This window comes from Nyctereutes procyonoides, unplaced genomic scaffold (assembly GCF_905146905.1).
Source record: "Nyctereutes procyonoides isolate TBG_1078 unplaced genomic scaffold, NYPRO_anot_genome, whole genome shotgun sequence".
Classification (NCBI taxonomy): Eukaryota; Metazoa; Chordata; class Mammalia; order Carnivora; family Canidae; genus Nyctereutes; species Nyctereutes procyonoides.
This window is the reverse complement of record NW_026575051.1, coordinates 27,109,395-27,134,225: the sequence shown is the minus strand read 5'-3', so window position 1 is coordinate 27,134,225 and position 24,831 is coordinate 27,109,395. Positions and strand designations below refer to the sequence as shown.

Genomic DNA, 24,831 nt, shown 5'->3' with positions numbered 1-24,831 from the left:
CACCTTGAAAGGTTTTCCTCTTCCACAGTGACTGCTAGAAACCTGGGAGCCAAAGCTGTGCCCCACCAGCAGCAAACATTCTATTTACTACCCTAACTTCTGGTCCCAGTACCTAGCCCCACTTTCTTCCTTTCCTTGTATGTCCCTTCTCCCACCCACCCCCCATTAAAATTTACTGAACACCTGCTCTGTGCTAGGCTAGGTACTATTCTAATACCTGTATGAACACCACAACGTATATAGAGATAGAGCTATCCCTGCCTTCATGTAAGTAAATTAGTTTTCCATCTTTAATAATTAAAGTGCTTGGTAAGCCCTCATATGATCATTTCTGAACAGAGTTCAACATGCTGAGAACATGAAGGGTCTGGGATTTTACCCTACTTGCAAACTAAAAAACTAGCCTATTATTGATACATGGTGTTGACAAAAGACTACTAGGTCAGAGACAAAGAATTCTGTCATCATGGCAGAGCAAGCAGCATGACCAAGATGCTGTCAGTTCTCTTTGCCCCCCTCCCCCACCCCAAGTCCACAGGGGCAACAGGTGAGCCTACACAGTGGGCTGAGATACAGGAGAAGAACATTGTGGGGAATTTATTGTTTTCACAGTAAACAGTAAGCAAGCCTGCAATTTGTCTGGGATAAAGGGGGGGGGGGGGAGTGAAGGAATAAATGTTATCTTATTCTTCAAGGTTGCTTGCTTCAAACACAACTCTAAAAAATGGCCCAGTTTCAGAGTGGTTAAGACCTTGCATTCTTGGCACACTCAGCAGGAACATTCAGGAACACACAAGACCCATGGTAGACTACCTCTCCCAGTAAGTGCATGTTAAATTAATAACTAGACTTATTAAGTACCCTCAAAACATCAGAAAAAATACTTCTATACTAAACCTGAAGTTCCATTAACAGACACTGAGTTTTGTTTCATTTAACGTTTTATATATATATATATATATATATATATATTTCTATTTCTACTGTCTGACACACTACCTGATACGAAATACACAATAAGTGACTAAAGCCAAAACAACCCGCTTTTAACAAAATTTCTTTAAGTAAATATTTACTTTTAAGTCTCAATTTCTTCGACTGTAAAATGAGGAGCGTTTAGATTTTTTTTATGTCTAACTGAATACTATCCTAAAACAATACTTTACCTGTTAAAGGTTTGATGTAGCTTGCAGTACACTTCTATCTGTTGACACGGGGTAAAATCACATCCTTAGAGCAACTTTCTAGGATTTACAATTGACTAAAATCACTTAAGGACTATCTCTCTCTAAAACATCTGGTCTTTAATAGGAAAGAGCTATATCAGGCATTCATAAATCTTTCTTACAAATCCCATATTCTTTGAAAGAAAATCTCCTTTTTCTTTTAAAAATGAAGCTTAAAAAAAAAAAGCTCCTTATTCTACTTTTGCTGAATTATGAAGCCAAATGAAATTTGGGGTACAGTTTAGAGCCTTGATCTCAAGAGCACTCATGTACTTGGAGGCAGAAAGACTGAGAAATCTTTTCTAGTGAACTTGGAAAATTACTTAATGAGACTCAAAATCTCTGTTTGTTTAGCTGTAAGATTAATAATATTTACAGCTTTCAAGGTTTTTGTGAAGAGTTAATGAGACAATGCTGGCCAAGTACAGTACTTGTTACATTAACATTCACACATACTAGCTATTCTATCAACTTCCTTTATATATAATCACTTACAAAGAAAAGACCTAGGAGCTTTATAACCTACCTCTGCCTGCAAACTCCCCAAGAAACCACTTTCTCAAAAATCCTGAGATTAGTTTCATGACAACATACATAAACTAGTATTAATAGTTCAAAGAATAATCTATCATGTTCTGACAGTCTGGTACCTTGCTCTGATGGTTAACTTCATTATGCCACAGAACCCAGTTACTTACAGAAATGCCTATCTAAATGTTACTGTGAATATATTTTTGATGGGAGATTAACATTTACACTAGTAGACTTTGAATAAAGCAGATTATCCTACATAACATGGATGGGCCCCCATTAAATCAACTGAAGGTCTTACGAAAAAGATGGAGGTCCCCCAAATAAGAGGGAATTCTGTCTTCAGACTCAAGATACAACATTAATTCTTCCCTCAGATTCCAGCCTACCAAACTATCTTGAAGATTTTAGGCTTGCTAGCCTCCACAGTCACATAAACTAATTTCTTATAATAAAACAATCTTAATTTTAATATCTCTCTCTCCCTATGTAATACACAAACATACATACACACAAACCCTACTGATTTCTCTTTCTTTGGAAAACTTTAATATACCTGCAAAGTCTGAGAAGTTTGTTAACAGCTTTATTACTAACAAAAAAAACTACCAATTAATACTACTAACAGTTTAAGAAATCTTAAAAGGAAGGGAACAATTGCAAACTGACCATGGAAGAAATCAAGAAAAGGATAAAATTCTACACTGATAAAGGCAAGATAATAATGGACAGGGCTCCAAAATTCTTAGGCAGGAATTACTAGCCATTAGACATTTTATCTGATTTAATTAAAAGAGTCATTGGCTCCAAGGGCAAACTTTTATCTCCCCTTTTTCACTAAATCCCACTAAAATAAGAATAAAGGAATAAAAGGCAAAAGCCTATAATAACAAAGTATAAGAGGAAGCCCAAAAGCAAATGAAAGATTTAACACATTTTTGAAAAATGAAAAGAAAATGAAACAGAAAAGATTAATGAAACAAAGAATGAAAAAGTCACAGCCTAGAGACAAAAGGGAACAACCCCACCTGGCAAAGGGCATTGGTAATGACTGGGCTAGAAATAAAGAATTAACTTAGGGACGAACATCCTGAGAAGACAACCTCATCCCTTCTCCTGACTTTAATATACCCAGCAAGGCCTGAAGCCAAGCACTGAATTCCAAGCAAGACAGTCTTTTCTTAACCCTAAACTGAAACTAACTAAATGAACAAGCTGGAGAGACTAGAGCAGGTAACACCTAATGATAAAGCGCTTTTCACCCTGTTATTCAAAGATTCCCCCCAAATAACTGTAGGCTATTTAGCAAACATTCATTTATCCCACAGCAAACCTGACATAAATTTCCAATTCTCCCAGTTTAAACATCAACAAGCAACCAAAAATAATTAGACATTTGGAAAAAGCTTGCAACACCATGAGAAAGATCAAAATATACAAATACAAAAAACAATTTAGACTATAAAATATATCCCTATGACAAAAGAAAACTATTTTAAAATGGTATGGATAGGGGCTCCTGGCTGGCTCAGTAGGTACAGCATGTGACTCTTAGGGTTGAGTTCAAGCCTCACACCGGGTATAGAACTTAATAAAAAAATGTTCTTGAAATATTTCTTTAAATGGTATGAATAAACACAAGAGTTCTTAGAAACAATAATATAATTGTCAAAATTAAATATTCAAAGAAACAAAAAAATATGGCAGTGAACGTTAAAAAGACATAAAACAGAAGATGGTAAAGATGCAAGAAAGAGATTTAAAAAATTGGCTCTAAAAAAAGCCAAAATTGGTCTACTAGCAGTTGCAGGGAAAAAAAAAAGAAAAGAAAAGAAGAAGAAGAAAGAAGAAAGAAGAAGAAGAAATAATTTCACAAAGCCAAAGGGATCACTCTTCAAACACTCTTCAAATTGAAAAGGCCCGGACGCCTGGGTGGCTCAGTGGTTGAGCATCTGCCTTTGGCTCAGGGCATGATCCCAGTTTGGGGATCGAGTCCCACATCGGGCTCCCTGCATAGAGCCTGCTTCTCCCTCTGCCTAGGTTTCTGCCTCTCTCTGTGTCTCTCATGAATAAATAAATAAAATCTAAAAAAAAAAAGACACACAAATGGAAAAGGCCCACCAAGTGTCCAACAAAAATGAAATACTAAACACCAAAAGATAAAGAAAAGATCCCAAAGCAGGGGTCAGGGATAGCCACCTAACAAAGCAAAACTCTCATACAAGAAATCAGACAACCCATCCACAATACCAGCTGCAGGAAGGCTAAGAAGCAAGGTTTTTAAAATTTTAAGAAAAGGTGATGTTCAACTTTGTTTTCTATATAAAAGCAAATTATTACTCAAATATGATGCTATTAGAAAGAAAGTTACTAAGAATGTCAGTAAGAGGGCACAGATAAAGAAAATGAAATACAGGAAAACAACAGCTCTCAAGGAGCGCAATAAAGCTCAAGGATGACAGATATTCAACAGGCCTGAAGAATGGCATATCTAGACAAGAGCAATACAATGACAGAGGGCCCTGTGAGGCACACATCCTGAAAAAAGGTAGATTCCACAGAACCAAATGTTCAAAGGCCCTGAAAAAAGCAGCCTGTTGTAGCAGTACAGATGTGCAAGTTAAATAAAAGATTGAGTCAGCAACCCAAAGAATAAAAACTGTTCTACTCTTGATCCAAGGTTTGTATTTTAAGCGAAATAAGCAACGGGCTACAGGAATAATAATGAAATAAATTTTAAGTGATAAAAATGAAAAAATGAAAGACATTAATTATGGATATAGTGATGAAGACATGATTTCAGATTTTAAATTAGGAAGACAGAAAATTAAATGCTCAGTCAATGCAAAGTTAAATTAATACATACATGACTTTATATTACATCAAGCAAAGTAAGGTGAGCAAAAGTCAACTATAAAAAAAAAGGATAAATTTATATCCTCAGAAAACTATTACTCGATTTTTGGAGAACCCCAAGTTCTTCCTTTTAGCCAAACTGTAGCTCTAACTGCTATCAAATGGGTCTAGCTCTTTCCCATTATTCATTAAAAGGTCAAATCTCTAGCCAATGTGACAAACTTTCAAGGATTTATGGCTGTTAATATACTCTATTCTTTCCACCTTCCAGCACTAAATTACATCTCTAACTCTACAAACCTTTCTACTCTTTTCTGTTTGCTTTCTTTTAAACATACCCACTTTTGCCAAAACCCCTAAGAACTCAATATGATATTTAATATTAATAATCAATCTTAAGAAATCAAGTTATAAGGCTATGCATGTTCTGACAGGACTGATCAGTTACTCTAAAATTAACAGTATACACCAATATATTTCATCTTATTCGTACTACTTTACTTACATGTATTAAGTTTGTATTTTCTTGTTCAAATGTAATTCTCAAAAAGATCAACCACACAAGAGGTTCACTGACTTCTTGCAATGGCACAAGAAAAAAAAAACAAAAACAAAAAAAACACTACCACTCAGAATAATAAACAGAAACAGTGAAAAAGGACCCAGTGAAAATATGGAATGAATTTATATGCATAGTTGGACCCACATATCTAAATAATTTACACAAAGAGTTTGCCACTCCCACAAATAAAGTATGGACAAGAACAATAATTAAAATCTGAAAACAGGATTTTATTGGACCAAAGGTCCACTGTGTTTAGTTCAATGTACTGTTTAATTAGAAATGTCCAAGAGAAACATGAAGCCATAAAAACTTGCAAAGACCTTTTAAACACATCTCAAGTGATGCAATAAGACACCCATTATTTTTTCAGAACAAGTACACATTTTTCTAATATTACCTAAATGAATTCTGCCTCTAATGAAGCCCCAACTACAGAGCTATGATTTATTAAAAACTCGTGTGCCAAAAAAGGAACCAAATCATACTAGCTACAAGGCTTATAAAACCAGTCTTAAGTATTACAATACTTTGCTGAGAGGAAAGCAATACAAGCTAAAATTCTTATTAAACAAAACTGCTTGATGTCATGTATTACCAATGTCATTCATGATAGGAAAGTATCACATGTGCATGTTAACAGAAATTTTCCTTTATAGTTGAAAAAAAATATTTAAGTGAACAATATGAATCAACTATTAGTCAATATGCTAGGTACCTGTAAAAATGTAATGACTAAGTTGTTTAATCTCTAAAAACAATGCAACAGGAGGGACTTTTTTTTTTTTTTTTTAAATTTAGTGAATGAAGATTTTGTAAGCCATAATGTAGCCTGGAAAGAACATCTTGATTATCACTGCAATGTGCAGTAGCTATGAGTGCTACTTGAATGAAGGGCTACTCTGAATATCCATATATCTACAATGTATCTATCTTCCTACTCTTAAGAAAATAAATCAAATTACAGTCACTGAACTTTTCTTTTCAATATACCATGTAAAAAAATGGTCAAACTGAGATCTGCTTCACATTTATGAATCACAGGCATCTATGTAAAAGGGGAACATGTTTTATTTTTTTTTAAGATTTTATTTATTTATTCATGAGAGAGAGAGAGAAGCGCAGAGACACAGACAGAGAGAGAAGCGGGCTCCATGCAGGGAGCCCGACATGGGACTCGATCCTGGGTCTCCAGGATCACGCCCTGGGCCAAAGGCGGCACTAAACCGCTGAGCCACCAGGGCTGCCCGGGGAACATGTTTTAAAATGAGAGATAAAATATTTCTTCATGACACTCTGTACTACCAGGTTTTCAAATACCATTTTGATGATTTTATATACATTCTTTAAGTGGTATATATAAATAATATATTTGGCATTTTGAACCTATTATTTGGGCAAATATTTTTATTTTAAGGCTAACAGGATTTTATAGACTTTTTTTTTAAATTTTTATTTATTTACGATAGTCACAGAGAGAGAGAGAGAGGCAGAGACACAGGCAGAGGGAGAAGCAGGCTCCATGCACCGGGAGCCCGACGTGGGATTTGATCCCGGGTCTCCAGGATCGCGCCCTGGGCCAAAGGCAGGCCCCAAACCGCTGCGCCACCCAGGGATCCCAAGGCTAACAGGATTTTAAAAGAATACCAATAACTGGGTCGCCTGGTTGGCTCAGAAGTTGAGCGTTTGCCTTCGGCTCAGGGCATGATCCCAGGATCCAGGATCGAGTCCCACATCGGACTCCTTGAGGGGAGCCTGTTTCTCCCTCTGCCTGTGTGTCTCTGCCTCTCTGTGTCTCTCATGAATAAATACATAAAATCTTAAAAACAAAAACAAACAAACAAAAAAAAACAATAACTGGCTTGATCATCAAGACCAAACATTTCCCCAATACTTAATGATTTTCCTTACTGGAGTTAAAAAAAAAAAAATGTTTACTGAGCAAATCTAAAAACCATTATGTAAACACTGCAATTATATACATAAAGAAATAATCTGGAGTCAAATGCACTTAAAAAAAAAGGGAGAAGAGGGACACCTGGGTACTCAGTGGTTAAGCATCTGCCTTCGGCCCTGGGCGTGATCATAAAGTCCTGGGATCAAGTCCCACATCAGGCTCCCTGCATGGAGCCTGTTTCTCTCTCTGCCTATGTCTCTGCCTGTGTGTGTGTGTGTGTGTGTGTGTGTGTCTCACGAATAAATAAAATCTTTTTTTAAAAAGGGGGGGGGGATGAGAAATCTACTGGTTAGCTCCCAAAATGAAACAATTAGCATCCTAACTTTTTTCCCTTGAACAGAGCCCTAAAAGTAATCTTCCATGTTTCTTTCCTATTTTTGTAATTTTTAAAGCGACTCTATGATTTCTGGAGATAACTGAAATATACACAAGCCACTCAACTATGTCAACAAAAAACTGGCCTTTAACAACTACAGCAAATCAACTCTGTTTAGCATAGCAGAGAACAAAACCAACACTTAGTTTTCTAGTTTTAACACTGTCAAAACCAAGGTTACAAAATAACCATAATCTATAGCTTTTACTGACATGAATATTGCCAGAATCATTTCCTTGCTAAAGGTAAGTCTAGATAATTAGTAAAAACTATGGACCCACATACAAAACATCTGGATAAAAACGATATCCTTTTTTATTGTATGACTAAAAGCGAAATAATATGTGAATAGCTAAAACTTATAAAAGTTGTCCATATAAGGTTTTCACTAGTTTATGTCTTCTTTCCAACTTTCTCTTAAATCCAAAATTATGTCAAAAAAATTTTTACAAAATGTAAATGATTTCCATTTTGCTATCGTTAGGATATACACAGGTCTTTTACTCAACCAAATATCCCAAAGGGCAAAAGGAACTTTGAAGCAATCGAGATAAATGCCCTACCTGGTGGCACAAATAAATCTAAACAATCCTAGACAGAAGAACTTTATTATTTAGAATATCCTCCACAAATACTCTACATAATTTAAAAACACATATAACTACATACATAGTAATACAAACAGTTCTGCTTCAGAACCAAGATAAATTGTAGCATTTTAAAATTCAAAAATTTAGATAATTCTACTTAACTTCTCAAATAAAAAAGTTAAAGTTTGTAACATAATAGAATCACAAATAATTAGTAATACCTCAAAAAAATCAAATATTTCAATAAAGATGTTCTAAGTCTTCTATTAACAAAAGAAATGTTCAAACTCAAGAACATCAATAAAATCTTTTCATATCAACAGAAATCAATTTTTTTTAATAAGGGGAACAGAAAGTAGGAATACTGGTCCCATAAAAAGGCTGTAATTTTTATAAATGAAGAAGTCTAAGAAGATGACACATTTGCCAATTTCAGACCTATCATAACATACTTAAGAGTAACTACATTTCCAGTAACAAACACATAAGTACTCAATAAATGTTTTTCCTGAATTTGGAATGAACTGTGAAACTGTGTATGCAACCAAGAACTGTCAAAAGCACTTGACAATAAAGATAATTAGGTACACTGTACTGACATAGGAACCAAAGTAAAAAAACTTGAACAATGTATACATAAAACAAAATTTTAAAAGCTTTATAACATTTAGAATACAACAAAAACAATGTAAACCTATGAAATAACACAATACAATGTATATAATTCGAGATAAACCATTAGCAAGCAATTCAAAGGACCTCAGCATTAAAGAGTTGTTAAAATGAAAAGATTCCTAGTAGTCAGTGTTGAGGTCTTCAAGCAGAATAATCTGACAAATTTATGGATGAATAGCAGGCCAGCCTAAACCAAACTTTAAATATTATTAAAATATTAGGTAGAAAATATTAAAAGGAAACAAAAACTATACTGAAAAACTAGTGCAGAAGTCAAGAAGCATTGAAAGACAGATCAACATTACATAAACCTGTGAATTACTCTAGGGGACAGTGAAGGAAAGCCTAACTTCTCCACTTGAGGCTGATTTTCCTTTATTTAATTTTAGCTTACAGAATAGCTAATTGCCCCAAAGTTTGTTGTAATATTTGCTTTGCTTAATAAAGGAAAACCTACTTCTTCCATATATTAACATCTCTGAAGTAATTTCTTAAGAATTAGACTAGCCTTCCAGAAAGTTACTATCCTCAATCTTTCAGTTACTTCCACTACAGAACCCAGAGCAGTGCTATCCAATAGAAATATAATGCAAGCCACATACGTAATTTTATATTTTCAAGTAGTCACTTTTAAAAAAAAAGGTTTAAAAAAGGTGAAATTAATTCTATTCATATGTTTTAACCAAAAGTATCTAAAATATCACAAATATAATCAACATTAAAAACTGATAAAATATATTTCACATTCTTTTTCAATATTGAGTCTTTAAAATCTAATGTGCACTTTACAGCACATTTCAGTTAAGACTGAACTCCTCTCAAGTGATTAACAGTTATTATGTGACTAGTGGTTACTACGTTGGACAGCACAAATCTAGAGTTCTTTCTCTGATTTTAAGATACATGTACAAAATGCCAAAATATCTGAAATGGAAGCACACAATATATTAAATTTGAAGGGCTGGGAGGGGCACTGAAAAAGGACAATTCGGCAGTTCCCATTGACTCCAGCAGGCCTAGGATGACATAATGAATGTCCCAATTTCTTAGGCAAACCCCTTTTTCTAGGGAGAGTCCCAATTTATACTTTTTGTCATGATGTAACTATTAACAGCACCCCTGTAATTCTAAAAAAGTATCCTCCTATGGATAATAAATTATATGATCATCCTATCTATATCCATAATATCCTTGAAGATAATTAATTCCACACTCTTTGGAAGAAAATTTAAAGTCTAATTCTGATTTCTAGAAAAGAAGCTCTAAATTCATATTAAAGAACCCTAAATTCACTACCCTCACCAAAAAAAAAAAAAAAAGAAAAAGAAAAAGAAAAAGAAAAAAAAGATGCTGCTGAAAATTTTTTATTTTAAATTGCAGACTAAAAAAAAAAAAAAAAAAAAAAGTAAGAATTACCTGTTGAACAAGGCATCTGGAAATTGGGATCATTGCTATCCAAAACAGGCAAACAGAACTGGTTACTTGCAGATCCTAGCATAGGATCCTTATCGCTGAGCATGTTCTTCAGCGAGTCCTCTAAGACATTTTGACTTGTACTAAAATCCTCACAGACTTCATTCTCCAGGTTGGATCCTAGAAATAGGGCATCATCTAAGTGTTCAGTAGGAATTAAATGATTAAATGTATCAACTATATCCATGAAGACTTCTGTGTCTTTCAGCCCTATAGAAAGACAAAAAAAATACCATAAGAAATAAAGCTATCAATTGATAATCACCTAAAACCAAATTATTTTAATAATTTTGAGTCTAAGAACACACTCAGGTATTTCTGAATTGTTTAAAAAAAATCCTCACTGTTTTTAGAATAAACATTTGGACATGTAGAACGAATCTTTACTAAATGTTTCTTCATCACACATGTAGAATATCATTTTACCAGAAATCCTATTAAATGTTTACTCAATTCATTATTTTGAGGGGAAAAAAAAAACTCTATGTATATAATCCATTAATTTGATACAGTTGAAAGAATGACATGGCTTAAACCACAAAAACCGTTTTTTAACCATAATCTTTTCATAAATGAAGAATGACGCTGCTTTTACAATAATCCATATAAAAGAATCAAAATTAAATCATTTAAATTACTGTTCCATAACTATTAAAACTGTAAAATAGCCTTGTTTTATTTACAAAGCATTTTAATCATTTAAAGAAAGGTAATATATAGAGAAAAGGTTGTTTGCAGGGATAGGAGGAAAAAATGGAAAGAAATTTAATTAAACCCAACAAACCAAAACTCAAAAAACTACACATACACAGGCAAAGAGATGTGCACGTACACGCATTTTAGTGGAGGAAATGACTTCCTTTTATCATAAAATGTATTATAAAATGAGATAAATGATAAGAAAACAATACATCAGAGATTTAATTTTATTTTAGTGAATCATGTGAGGTATATACAGATGTCAAGCTAGTTTCCTACTGATACTAGATACTGCTCAGAAAGGTCATCTAATGCTCTACAAGAGCCTCAATCAATCAAAAGTTTAATTACTTGCAATACTAGTTCCAGAAAAAAATGAACCAATGTATTCTAGATGATGGGGGAAGGCAAGGCATCAACAAAAAACATCTAATATTGAGTTGGCTAGAAAATTGACTAACAGAGAAACATGTTGGGTTCCAAAATTCCAATTTTTTTGCTTGGCTCCAAATCTACCCAAATTTCTCCAAACTGTCTCTGATTCTTTCCCCAATAAAAATGATAAAGGAAGGGTAAGTCCAAAGACATCCAACAATTTACTGGTTATATATTATATGCTGCTAACCATTTTACCTAAATTTAACCCATGTATTTCCAATAATAATAGACTCTATATAAAAAGTACATGTAAATAATTTCCTTTATGAAACAAAATTCATTTAAACAATTTAAATGTTTTCCCTCCAAATCATAAAATAGCCAAGACTCAATCCCAGGTTCCAAAACTCCATAGCCCTCGCCATATCTCCTCCCTTTTCACACCGAGCTACAGAGCTAGAAGTTGACTAGATCTGACTCATTAAAGGATCTTCTTTAAAAATAATTTTCCAGGGATCCCTGGGTGGTTAGGCGGCTTGGTGCCTGCCTGCCTTCAGCCCAGGGTGTGATCCAGTCCCACGTCTGGCTCCTTGCACGAGCCTGCTTCTCCCTCTGCCTGTGTCTCTGTGCGCCTCTCTCAATCTCTCTCTCATGAATAAATAAAATATTTTTTAAAAATAAAAATAATTTTCCATAATTTTCTAACAAATGAGTGGTTGCCTGGGTCCTTGGATAACAGAAGGCTAGATTGCAAAGGGACAGGAAGATACTTTAGGGGATGATGAAAATGTACCTAAATCCTGAATGTATAGTATATACATCCACTAAAATTCATCAACCAGCTCATTTTAAGTGCAAAGTTTAATGCAACTCAATTTAAAATCCTAAAAAAAGGAAAGAAAATTTCCTCATTCTCACAAAAGTCAATCCCCTTAACAGAAGGATTTTAGCATCTCTCCTCAAATTTTGCAACTTATATTAAAATATTTAAAAAACTGAAATAAAGTAATTATTTGATTGATTTGCTGGTTATTTTACATACATTCTTCTAATTATAACATTAAAAGAAAATTATAACTTACAATGCAGATGAAAAGTCAGGAAAAGTTTTAATTCCCTAATGTTATCTGATTCTCATTACCTAGGAAAGGCTCAACTATCATACATCACCAATACTTCTACTCATATGTTTTTAGGGACCAAAAAATTTTAGTGTAATAAATTTCTGGTGATTAAAAATAATTTACAAAAATTTTACTAAATGTTTAACAAAACCAAGTGGCTGGACCTACAGATAAATTAGTTTGTCTGAATCTGTTGGCATCCAAAAGCTACAGGCCAAGACTACCTCCTTTTCAAAGTTGCATCCCAAATAGTAATCTTTTTTTCCTCAGATGAATCAAAAAGAAAAAAAGGACAATTCCAGTTCTAAAAGCATATAGTTAACTTTCCTTCTACAAAAAAATATGCTGATTCTACTAAAAATGCACTCATTCCCATAGTCTCAAAAGTAAATTCTACAACTTCACCTGGAGTCAGTCTGTTACTATGTGCTTTCAAGTGACAATCAGAACATTCAGAAATTACGATCACACAGCCCCAAATCACAAAGCTATAGGAAAGACCACCCCATTCTAAACAGTGACCTTTTTTTCAGTAACACTGCTATCGGTGAATCATCCCAATAACTCCTTTATAAAAGGTACCTTAAGAGCCTGTGGCATATTTTTTTATCTCAATGGTACACAATATTCAGTCTTTAAAGAAGGAAAAAAAAAAAAAAAAAAGGTAAAGCATATTGTAAACAACATAGGTGAACCAAACTTTCCAGTACAGCTTTGTGGCCAAACTGGTATATAACATATAAAGTGTGTTTTATCTGGACTTAAATAAGCAAATCAGGGAAAAAGCTTCCATAGTCAAATGTTGAGGAGGACTTGGCATAACAAAGTTACATTTCTTTAATAATATCTTTAATTCATTCAAATGTTTACTAAATAACTGCCACTGAGATATTTTTAATATGCCAATACAGAATAGGGTATAAAGCATCCCAAACTTTAGGGTCCCAAGAAATGATTTCTACAGGACACATCACAAGACGAGTTCTCTTGTAAAATTGTTATAAATTAGTAAGACTAACTTTTCTTAAGCAGTTGCAACTGGCTCTGGGGGTAATTCCAAGGAAGAATTTCAAAAATGATGGTATACAGTCATCCCATAAGACTATCTTGAAAGTAACATTTAATGGAAGAATTAAGTAATTTATTTTTAAAAATCAGTTTCAAGTGCTCAGTATCCAAAATAACATTTCCCATGCTAAACTGAAAAACAAATATAAGCTGATTTTAGAAATATTAACTCACTTAACATGAACACACTCATCTACTAACTCGAAGTGGTAAACTTGATTGGATCATGGAAAAGAAAAAGGACAGTAGAAAAACCAATAAAAACAGAATAAAATCTGGAAGTTAGTTAATAGCAATGTACTAATGTTAATCTCTAGTTCTGACAAAGGCACTAGCATTATGTCAGATGTAACAACCAAGAAACTGGGATGAGGGCATATAATAGGAACTCTATACTACATAAGCAATTCTTGCAATTCTTCTATAAATCTATAATTATTCTAAAATAAGTCCTTTTTAAAACACTAATCTACATTTAGAGAAGGGGCAGCTGGCTGGCTCAGTCAGAGAGCAGGTGACTCTTGATCTCAGGTCATGAGTTCAAGCCCAACATTGAGTGTAAAGATTATGTAAATAAATAAACTTTTAAAAAATGATATTGTTGAAAACCATATTTTAAAAGCTAAAATGTGGGGAGATATCTAATAATGTGGATAAACAAAGACAATCAGATCTAATTAAGGAGAAAAACTGTGTTGATTCAGTATGTTAAACAGACTGCTTGAGTTAAACAAATTCCTATCTCTTACAATGAAATTATACTTAAATGCTTCCTTATATTGGGCATTATAAATGTAATAATTAAAACAGGGGGGCAGCCCGGGTGGCTCAGAAGTTTAGCGCCGCTTTCAGCCCAGGGCATGATCCTGGAGACTGGGGAACGAGTCCCACGTCAAGCTCCCTGCATGGAGCCTGCTTTGCCCTCTGCCTGTGTCTCTGCCTCTCTTTCTCTCTCTCTCTCATGAATAAAATCTTTAAATTAAAAAAATATATATTAATTAATTAATTTTAAAAAAACAGGGGCACCTGGCTGCCTCAGTCAGTGGAGCATCCGACTCTTGATCTCAGGGTTCTGAGTTCAAGCCCAAAACTGAGTGTAGCAAGATTATTTAAAAATAAAATCTTCAAGGAGCACCCGAGTGGCTCAGTTAGGTGTCCAACTCTTGATTTCAGCTCAGGTCATGACTTCAAGGTTATGAGATCAAGCCCAAATTGTACGCCATGCTGAGCGTGGAGACTTCTTGATATTCTCTCAGTCCCTCTCCCCTCCCACCCCTCCTCCCTAACAAAAAAATAATAAAATTGGCAATAAATAAATAACATAATAAGCCTATCTAAGGTGTGTGCTAAGTGGCTAATGATATGTATATGTACAATTAAATCAATACAAATATTTTGGGAATATATATGCTAAAACCAGAAATTATTTCTCAGTTCACAGTCACATCTCATGTTTACAGATGATAAAATATATCCAGCTAAGTCAGAGAATTGGATATTTCACTTAATTAGTTATCATAGGTACCAGTGAAACAAATGCCATTTTCAAAACTCAAGGAACTCACAATATAAAACAGAGTATAAACATATAAACAAATATAACAACATGTAAACATCACAACAAAATATGAAAGTGTCATACTGAAGGACTGCAGACAGTATCAGAGAGGAAGGTGAAATTTATGAGGCCAAGAAAATCTAAGCAAGTAATATATGAGCTGGATCTTCAAGGTCCAGAGGATACTCCAGGCAAAAGGAATAGTATGTGCTAATTATGAATGATAGAATTTGGTCCTAACAGACCATTTAGAAAGACTCAAAATGCAATTTAAAAATAAGTATTACTACCAACATTCTGAGTAAAATTTAAGCTGAGTTGAAGATATTTACTGCTTTAAAATATTTGTTTTATCTTGATTCACAAAAAATTATACTGCAACCAAATTTGGTTTACACTGAAAAAACTAGCACGTATTGTTCCATGTATGAATAGAAAGCAAAAAGATTTGGAAAGCACCAACAGCACACACACACACACACAAATTACACCTCTTCAAAAATCCCCTTTACATTAAGAGTACATTAAAACTATCTTGACTCATCTTCAAAGTAAAACTATGTTTTATCATGTTATCACCTGAAAAAAAAAACAGATCTAAACCTAACAATAAATTATTAAAGCTATCAAAGGCCGTAAGAAGTTATTCCATGATGAAGCTCTCTCAGGCAGTCTATGCTCTGTTTTATGTGCATGGGGGGGGGGTACAAATATATTCAGGATATTATAAAATCTATGATGAAAAATTAAACAAGGTAATAGTGATGGGGGGGAGGAGGGTTTTTACATACAATGGTAAATTAAGATTTTGTTTATTATAAGTCAACATATAAGCCAAAACCTGGAAAGAGAGAGTGGTCCATGCAAAAATGGGGAAAAGCAATCCAGGCCAAGACCTAAATGCAGGCCCTGGGAATGGAAACTTGGTGCCTTCTAGCCCCAACATTACAGTTTAAATTAAGCCATCAATTCATCAGGCACGATACCATGAACAAATTTCTAATAAGTAGTAGTAGTAGAAAAATAAAAGTACCACCACTAACAGTGATGAAAAATGTGAAATGAGGTTTTCTAATTTCACACCAGGCAATGTTCTACACGCTTCACATCAGTAATTCTCAATCAGAGGTGATTATGCCCCCTCCAGAGGACACTTGGCCATCAAAACGGGAGGGCAGGCCACTGGCATCTAGTAAATATACTACAATGCACTAGGAAAGCCCCACAACAAAGAATTACCCAGCTAGAAAACTGCTAACGTTAAGAAACTCTGCTCTACATTTATTAATTAATTTAATCCTCACAATCATGCTATAGTATAATCCATTAAACAAAGGAAGAAAAACACAAATGAAGGAAGGAAGAAATTAATTAGGATTAAAGAGATTAAATTACTTGCTATAGTAAGTGGTAGGGCTGAAATCTGAACTGAACCAAGAAAATTTCATTCAAGAATCAATGCACTTACCATAATATGGGGTAACCATATTATCTGTTTATAAAGTAAACTGCATTAAATATTTATTATGTGCCAGGTACTATGCTAAATCTAAATGTATGTCATTTAATCTTCACACCCACACAACTAGGAAGGTACTATTATTATTCTCAAATTGTAAAAGTGGGGCTAAAGTTTAGCAAAGTTACACCCTATATTACAGAATAAGTAAGTGACAAAGCTGGGACTCAATTCTGCTCTGACATAAAGGTCAGTTCTTAACCACCATAATATAACAACATTAAATAGGTTATTCTTCCAGGATAAAGGAAAAGCACTGAACAGTTAAACCATGATAGTATGATCCAATTCTACAAAGTACAATTCTGTAGAGCAATGCAACCTAATCAATTGCTCTAAAGACACACACCAAATTCTACTCTAGTTTCATTGGTTAAAATCTGTAAGCAGCAGCAAGGTTCATAACTTTTCTGAATTTATCAGGTATATTATTCTTATATCAAATATAAAAGAATCCAAAAAGTATCTGCCATACTAAGACTAAAGCCAACCTAAGAATCCAGAAAAAGAACCATCAAGTACAAGCTGAAACTGGCAAAAGCAGAATTACACTAGCCAACTGTACTGAATTAAAACTTCAATATTTACAACTATACCCTATTCATATTATGGGAAGCATTAACAGTGTGGATTAACCATAGAAAAAGTGGAAGCAGTTCATCACTAAAACTATAGCCTAGGTAGTAACAGACCAAGCTAAAATGTACTTTAGTATATACTATGCGCCACCAGGCCATATGCTCAGTGTATTGTAATGCATTTTCTCTTTAGTTCCTCCCAACAACCCTGTGAGGCAGGTGCAATTATTATACCTATTTTGCAGATGAGCAAATTGAGACCCAGACCATTATGTAATTTGCCCAGAATTACATATCCAGTATACCCAAACTGGAACCCAGGCAGTGTGATTCCTGAGACTACACGTTTAAACTACTATATTTTATGCACTCTACTTACATTAACACCTACTTATGTTTCTGTTCTTAATGTATCACTAATGAAATCCTACAAATACTAAAAACAAAGGGACACACACTTCCTCCAAAATAAGTCAGAATATACACACTTAGCCACTCCCTACACATAAAAATACAGTGGCTATTCTATGTATAAACATCATTTTAGAAGTTATCAACTAAACTCTGCAATTTATTTTCAAGTCCACAATTTTAGAATGTTTTCATGTGGCCAACTCACACAAATTATGAGTGAACCAAAATTATTAAAGTTTAGCCTTTCTGTACAATCTACTATGCCATTTAAAACTTCATCTAGGGATCCCTGGGTGGCGCAGCGGTTTGGCGCCTGCCTTTGGCCCAGGGCGGGATCCTGGAGACCCAGGATCGAGTCCCACGTCGGGCTCCCGGTGCATGGAGCCTGCTTCTCTCTCTGCGCCTCTCTCTCTCTCTCTCTCTCTCTGACTATCATAAATAAATAAAAATTTAAAAAAAAAAAATTTAAAACTTCATCTAATAAAGTTACATTGTGCAGATTAAAATTTCTGGATAATATTTGAAATTTTTATTAAACTATTTCTTTTCATCCATCCCCTCTCTTCATGTTACAAATAATCATAGAAACCAAAATCCCCTGACCATTAAAAAATGATCTAAACTAAGCACAAAATGCATAGGAGTAAGTGTCCCATCTATACACGTGGCAATTCCTCACACAATTCCTTTTTTAAGTCTTGAAATTTCTTCTTTTAACTCTAATACAATGATTTAACATCTCATGTCTTTGAATCTTGTTTCTCAACCTAGGTTTCTTGAGGGTACAAACAGCACCTAGGTCTCATATTTTGAACCAAACCAATACTCTCAGTATCTTTTCCCAGTAATCAAAGAGCAGCAACTAAAAGGGAGTATCTTCTGCTGTTCAGCATGCAACTATACTGTGTCTAACAATTTGCCGAGTCATTTTTGTAGTTAAAAAATGTTTATGCTTCTGAAAAGATACTCCAGGATTCTCAGAGGTGCTCTAAGAAGAAATAAGAGAGAAACCGAGCACGAGATGTACTACTCCACACAAGAAAGAAACCCAGCAGCCACTTGTCAGAAAGATTTCCTAAAACATCAATGAATGAAAATATTTAGAAGTCAACCCTCCAAGAACACTGATACTTCATGACACTGGTGAAGTAGTTATGGGTAATCCACAAACCTAAGATGTTGATCAATAAATCTCATTAAAAAATAGAAAAGATCTTATCTTCAGACAAAAAAATTAGGCAAAACAGATTTCATGAGAAATCTGTGTAAAAAAACAAACAACAATACGGGGAAAAAGTGCACATTTAAAAGCAAAATGTATCAAAAAGTGAAACACCATATTACCGAGGAAGATAACCATTATTATGTTTTAGTACTCAAAAAAAGAAAAAAAAAAAAAGAACGGTGTGATAATTTACATTCACCAGTTTTTTCCAAATATAATCCATACTCCATAAAAAAAAAAAAAACTCTGGATAATTTTACAGTAATCCAAATTGCTGACTGCTGCCTCCCAAACTTTTATCAATAATAGTCTTATTAATATTCTATTACATAAATCAAAGATTATCAACCTTAACAAATTCCAATCTCAATACAAATTTTAATAGTATGGTTTTAAAGGATTTTGACATAAAGGCAATTTCCTTTCCACATTTCTATCCTGAAATTTGCATTTAATCAACACTAATTTTCACCTCTATTTATTTACACAGACCGCTTCTCTTAGATTTGACTTCTTTGAATATGCAACAGATGAGCATACATACCAAAGGATCAACTGAAGTTCTGCGAAGTCTATCCCAATAGGATGGAATGCAAAACTAACGCAGTGTGATAGATAAGTTAGTTCACTACCCTCCCAAAGGATGCAAAAGTAGTATTAATAAATTACATTTTCATGCTCTTCAATAAACAGACCTATAAACCATTAAACAAACAGGGGGAACTGGTCCCACCAGAAGCTCATCTGTTATCTTTTGAAAAATTATGAGTACAGCTACCAAATAAAGCTTAAAGTCTATTGTTGTAATTCTGAACACTTAAAAAGTGGCCCACGTCAGCTGAGACGTCTTTCTGCAGCTCAAGAATTGACTGAACCGTGCGTGGCTTAATCAGAGCAATAATAGCTCCTATGTCCCTTCTTAAATTATATTACTATCGTCAGGAAATGAAGTTTGTATTTTAAAAAAAAAAATTAATAGTGATAATGATGATGGAGAAAAAAATCCATTATTGTAATACAGGGCCAGTAAACAGAAGAATCGGACAGATAATTAAGAAAAAGTCGAGTACTAGTGAAGATAAAAACTATCCGAAATAATAATCTTTACATATCTGTTGTGTTCTGGAATGAATACAAAAATTCAAAAACAGAAGAACGCCGCAAAGATTTCTTGGTTCTTCGACTCCTGTCTCTTTCCAACCACAAACACAACTACAAACATTTTCACGATCCCAAACACTTCATTCAAGAATCAAAAAATGGTAGGAAATGAATGAGTAATGGAGGCGTAGTTTTGGAAGATCTCAAACCACCAGTTTGTAAAAAGGAAGACAAGTTCGACCTCGAAATAGTAACTAAATAGAACAATGTACTAGGTACTCCCTAAATAGTTTACTGTATCTTTCTCTTTTTTTTTTTTTAAGCTTTAAAAAAAAAAAAAGGTAGTAAGCATTTGGGAAAGGCTCAGTAACCAAGTCTCATTTTAAACGAAGTATCTCTACACTTAATGAAGGCTTTACAGAGGCAGGTATCAAAGCGTTGTTGCCACTTACATTAATGATTATCCATGATCATAATCTGCGAAATGATTCCTGAATAGCACCAATAATCATGCATTCAAACTACCTCGAATCCTAGTCTCTAGGAAATGGCATTTAAAAATCCAAAGGTGGGAAAAGGTCATCGGACCCGGCAACACATTGCTGGGGGGAAGAAGGGAAACAGGGCTGTGCGCGGTACCAACATTCTCTCCCTTTCTCCCTCCTCCCCGCCCCCCCCCGTATCAGGTGATCAGTTATTTAGCACCATTAACACGCAAGTATCGACAAGTGGTTCATTAAATCACTCCTATTATCCGAAGGCCAGATTCTAGGCTTCCCATTTCAAACTAATCAAAAGGAGTCGACAGTTTGGGTCCCGAGCACAAAAGCGCGCGGTAAGCAGGAGGATGCACAGAGCGCCAACTCCCCCCTCTCCAAAAAGCTAGGACTGGGCTCGGCCTCGCCGGCAAAGGCCAATCCCGGCTTCCCAGACCTCGGGCCCGAGGCTCAAGGCCGGGCTCCCCTGGAGGGAAGAGGTCCGACAGGCCGGGTCCGGGGGCCTTGCGGGCCAGGCCTTCCTGGCAGCGCCCGCGGTGCCTCCGGGCCTGCGCGCCCGCCCGCCCGCCCGCCCGCCCGCGCGGCGGCGGCGGCGGCGGCGGCGGCGGCGGCGGGGCACACTCACCACCCGAGGCCCGGGAGCAGGAGCCGGGGAGAGGCCGCGGTCCCGAACCTCCGCCAGGCGCCCTCGCCGCCGCGGCTCCCTCCCAGCCCGCGGTCCAAACGCTCCCGGGCGACAGAGGCGCGGCCCGGGCAGGCCGAGGACGTTGCGCAAGAGGCCGGCGAGGCTTCCCGGCTGCGCGGGAGAAAGGCGCGGAGCGTCCGCCGCGGGAGGGGCGGGGAGGCCCGCGGAGGCGCTGTGCGTGTAGAAGGGGATGGGGGAGGGGAGGATTGCCCGTCTCCCTGGCCGCGGCCGGAGCCGCAACTCACCCAGCTCCGCCAGACGAGCGCTACCACTGGCAGCAAGAGGAAGATGGTGGCCGCTGCCGCCGCCGCCGCCGCCGCCGCCGCCGCCGCCGCCGCGAGGAGGAGGAGGAGGAGGAGGAGGGGGCCCGGTGGGTGCCGGGGAGAGGGGGTACGCGCAGGACGTCGGCGTCGCTGCCACTGCCTCTTTTCCTCACCGGGCCGGGCGGCTGCTGCTGACGACACCAGCCTGGCTTCCGCGCCGCCCCCTGTAGCTTCTTAGCAGCCGCCGCCGCCCAGGGACCGAGGGTCGCTCGCCTCGTGGGGACCGTGCGGCGGCGCGAGACCCCGCAGCCATCGGCGTGCGGCGGCGGCGCGGGGGCAGGAGCCGGGCCGCGTCACGTGACCCCACTGTTTACCGTTCCGGGGGCCGCGGCCTGCGCGCTGCGCCTGCGCAGTGTGGGGCCTCCCGGCCGCGCCGCGCAGCGCGTCCGCGGGGCCCCGGCAGTCGCTCTCCGCCGCGCTTCCGCGCCCCTCCCAGTCTTCCGAGGGCGCGGCTCGCCTGCGGGCCTGAAGCTCTCGGCTCCCCGGCGGCCGGCAGCGGAGGGGGAAGGCGCGGATCGGTTTTTCTCGATTGCGAGAAGCGCGCAGCCTTCGCCGTCTATGTAACATTGATGATCAAATTTGCCTCTCCATTAACTGGGTGCGCTTTCAGGAAGGGAGGCCAGGTGAGCCCCTGGCCCGGGAATCCCCGCGGGCTGCGCACCACGGCCCCGCCGCCCGCCGCCTCCATTCTCACCTTGGCTCTGAACAGCTGGTGTTCGGGACTCCAACGGCCTTCTCCGACAGTCGCTCCTGGTCGAAGCCAGCAGCTCTCAAAGTGTATCAAGAGGATCCTCCGAAGGAAGGGTCCCCGACACCTTTCAGAGGAGCTTCAGTCCTTTGACAGTGACCTATGTGGAAGGCCGGATTTTCTTCATCTTCTTCAACCAAAGCATGTAGCAGCTGATTAAATGCAAAAGCAGAGGGGGGATTCTAGCCATCAGCGGACATTGAAGAAATGTGCAAAAATCTAAAGCAATGCCACTCTTTTCATTAAGTTTTCTTGGAGAATGTATTTTTCATAATAAATCGTTTACGGTAACATGTAATAAATTGTTATTCTGTTAATGTTTATGATTTTTCTTGATTTATTTATGATAGTCACAGAGAGAGAGAGAGAGGCAGAGACACAGGCAGAGGGAGAAGCAGGCTCCACGCACCGGGAGCCCGACGTGGGATTCGATCCCGGGTCTCCAGGATCGCGCCCTGGGCCAAAGGCGGGCCCCAAACCGCTGCGCCACTCAGGGACCCCCGTGTTTTGTGATTCTTAGGTTTAACTCCTGCGATGGTAAATAACCCATGTAAACAAAAGCTCTCGGAAGTCCCTTAGTAATTTTTAAGAGTGTGTAAGGGTCCTGAGACTTTTGGACCACTGGTCTAGGTTATGTGCTTCCACAGCTTGGGCTGACCTCTATCTCAGCCCGTTATAGACACTGTGAGGTAATTGTTGCTGGTCATCCCCATGACCAAAATGAGTCCCTTTAAGCACTGGGATTGTGCCTCCTTTTTGCAAGGACCATAACAGTACCCACTAAAGAATGATAGGCAGCCCCTGCTGTGCTCCTCAGAAACCTTGACTTGTTGATTTAAGCCTCATGCCAACTGTAGTCCACCTTGTGAGATTTGTGCAGAGTAGAATAATAACTCACAGGCATGTGGTGAAGAGCTTTTCTTTACTCTCTCCAGTCTTTTGGTATTTCAAGCACTTCCAATACCAAATGCTCTTCCACAAGGTTTAGATTGTCCTAATTCTACTAGAATCCGAGAATTCCATCCCCTGCCTTGACTCATCAATCCCTAAAAACTTGGTTTTACGATCTTTGTTGTTTGTTTTTTTTATGAGTGTTTGTTTGTTTGTTTTTTTTTTTTGAGAAAGGAAAATAGAAACGAGTAATCAAATTTTTTTTTTTCACATAGAATGTCTGGGATGAATTGCACAAATAAGTCTTAAATTTATTTTTACTCTTCTGGACGTCAATGTGAAATTTGAAAAAGGTGTTAGGAAAGAATAAAATTATAAACAAAATCCAATCCTAAGGGATTTAATACAGTAGAACTCAAACGGAAAATCATTAGATGGAAAATTTCCTCGAAAGAACTGGGGAAAATTTATCTTGTTAAAGAAATTTTAGTAAATTTATGAAAAAAACACAATGGAGTTCAAAGGAAAATACAGGAATGATAAGCCTGTCACATTCACAAAATAAAGATTTTAATCCTAAAATAGCCAACAAGCTTACCACAAAGTATGATGTTTTGACTATTATTTTCAACCAGTCAAGCACCAAGGCTCACATTTGTTTATTAATCATCTTTGCTTTTCGCTTCCAGATATAAACACTATGTCTTTTGCCCAGTCTATAAGAAGGAATCATCAGTCTATAAAAAGGTTACTAGAAGAGGAACAAAGAAAGTGTGATAATGAGGAACACCTTGGGTGGCTCAGTCAGATACATGCAACTCTCAATTTTGGCTCAGGTCATGATGTCAGGGTTGTGAGATCAAGCCCCCCTGCCGGGCTCTGCACTGCTTAAGATTCTATCTCTCTCCATCTCCTTTTGCCCCTCCCTCCTATCTCTTTCTCCTTCTCAAATAAATAAATAAATAAATAATACTCAGAATGGCTTTAACAGCATGAAGGACTCTGTTTTAGTTAAAGGACCTATTGGAAAATCAGATTGCATTGATAACATTGAAAACTCCAAATTAACTCAGGAAAATTAAATTTGATAGAAAACAGGACAAGTAACAATGGCTAATACTGGCCAGTATACTTGTAATTGACTAAAAAATGATGGAAAAATGAAAATTGACAAAGTTTGGATCTTGCAAAACTTTACCCAGGAAAACAGCCTGGTAGAGAGTGAGGCCAGGGAAGGCAGCTCACAGTGCTGGTATGCAAGTTGAGTCTGATATGAAAAATGCTTGTCATCACTGAAACATCGGTGCTTACGTATCAGTTCACTAAAGATGAAAAAAATGGGAAGAGTTAACCGCAGCAAATGGAAATTCGATAAAAATATCAAGTATATTTAATGTTTTTTTTTTCTGGAAAACACTTTCTGCGTACACAGACACACTTTCATGTTAGTTTAGAATAGATTTAAATGTTTTTTTTCTAAAACATGGGATCAAAGCAGTGGAACCAAAATATTCTGAATTCATTTTACTAAGGTCATTGTGGAATTTAGGGGCTTCATCCAGAATACATTGGTCCTTCTGTCACACTTGCTCCCTTCCTACACATTTTTTTTTTTTTTTGCCTACTTTCTCCAGAAACATAGCTCCCAGCTAGCTACTCATGCTTTCAGCAGGAAACAATGGGTGAAAAGGAAGTGTCTGTCCTCACCCAGGGTAGATAATTTGCATGGTGTACCAAAGATCAGGGGGGCTTAGACAGGCTGGGTCAAACAATAAAA

At 37.2% G+C, this 24,831-nt stretch overlaps 1 protein-coding gene across 4 annotated transcripts in view; it reads right to left on the bottom strand.

Annotated features, from left to right (window-relative positions):
- Positions 1-21,691, bottom strand: part of PHF3 (PHD finger protein 3) — a 76,779-nt gene extending 55,088 nt beyond the window's left edge. The window contains exons 1-2 of one of the 4 annotated variants that reach the window (XM_055330200.1): positions 21,338-21,691; positions 10,190-10,456 (exon numbers count right to left, since the gene is read on the bottom strand). In XM_055330200.1, coding sequence (XP_055186175.1) covers positions 10,190-10,433 — 244 coding nt within the window. In that variant the 5' untranslated portion in view covers positions 10,434-10,456; positions 21,338-21,691. Of the gene's footprint in view, positions 1-10,189; positions 10,457-20,362; positions 20,520-21,337 lie in introns of those variants that run through there. The other 3 variants (XM_055330201.1, XM_055330202.1, XM_055330203.1) reach the window with 3 other exon arrangements.
- Between the last annotated feature and the right edge of the window lie 3,140 nt (positions 21,692-24,831).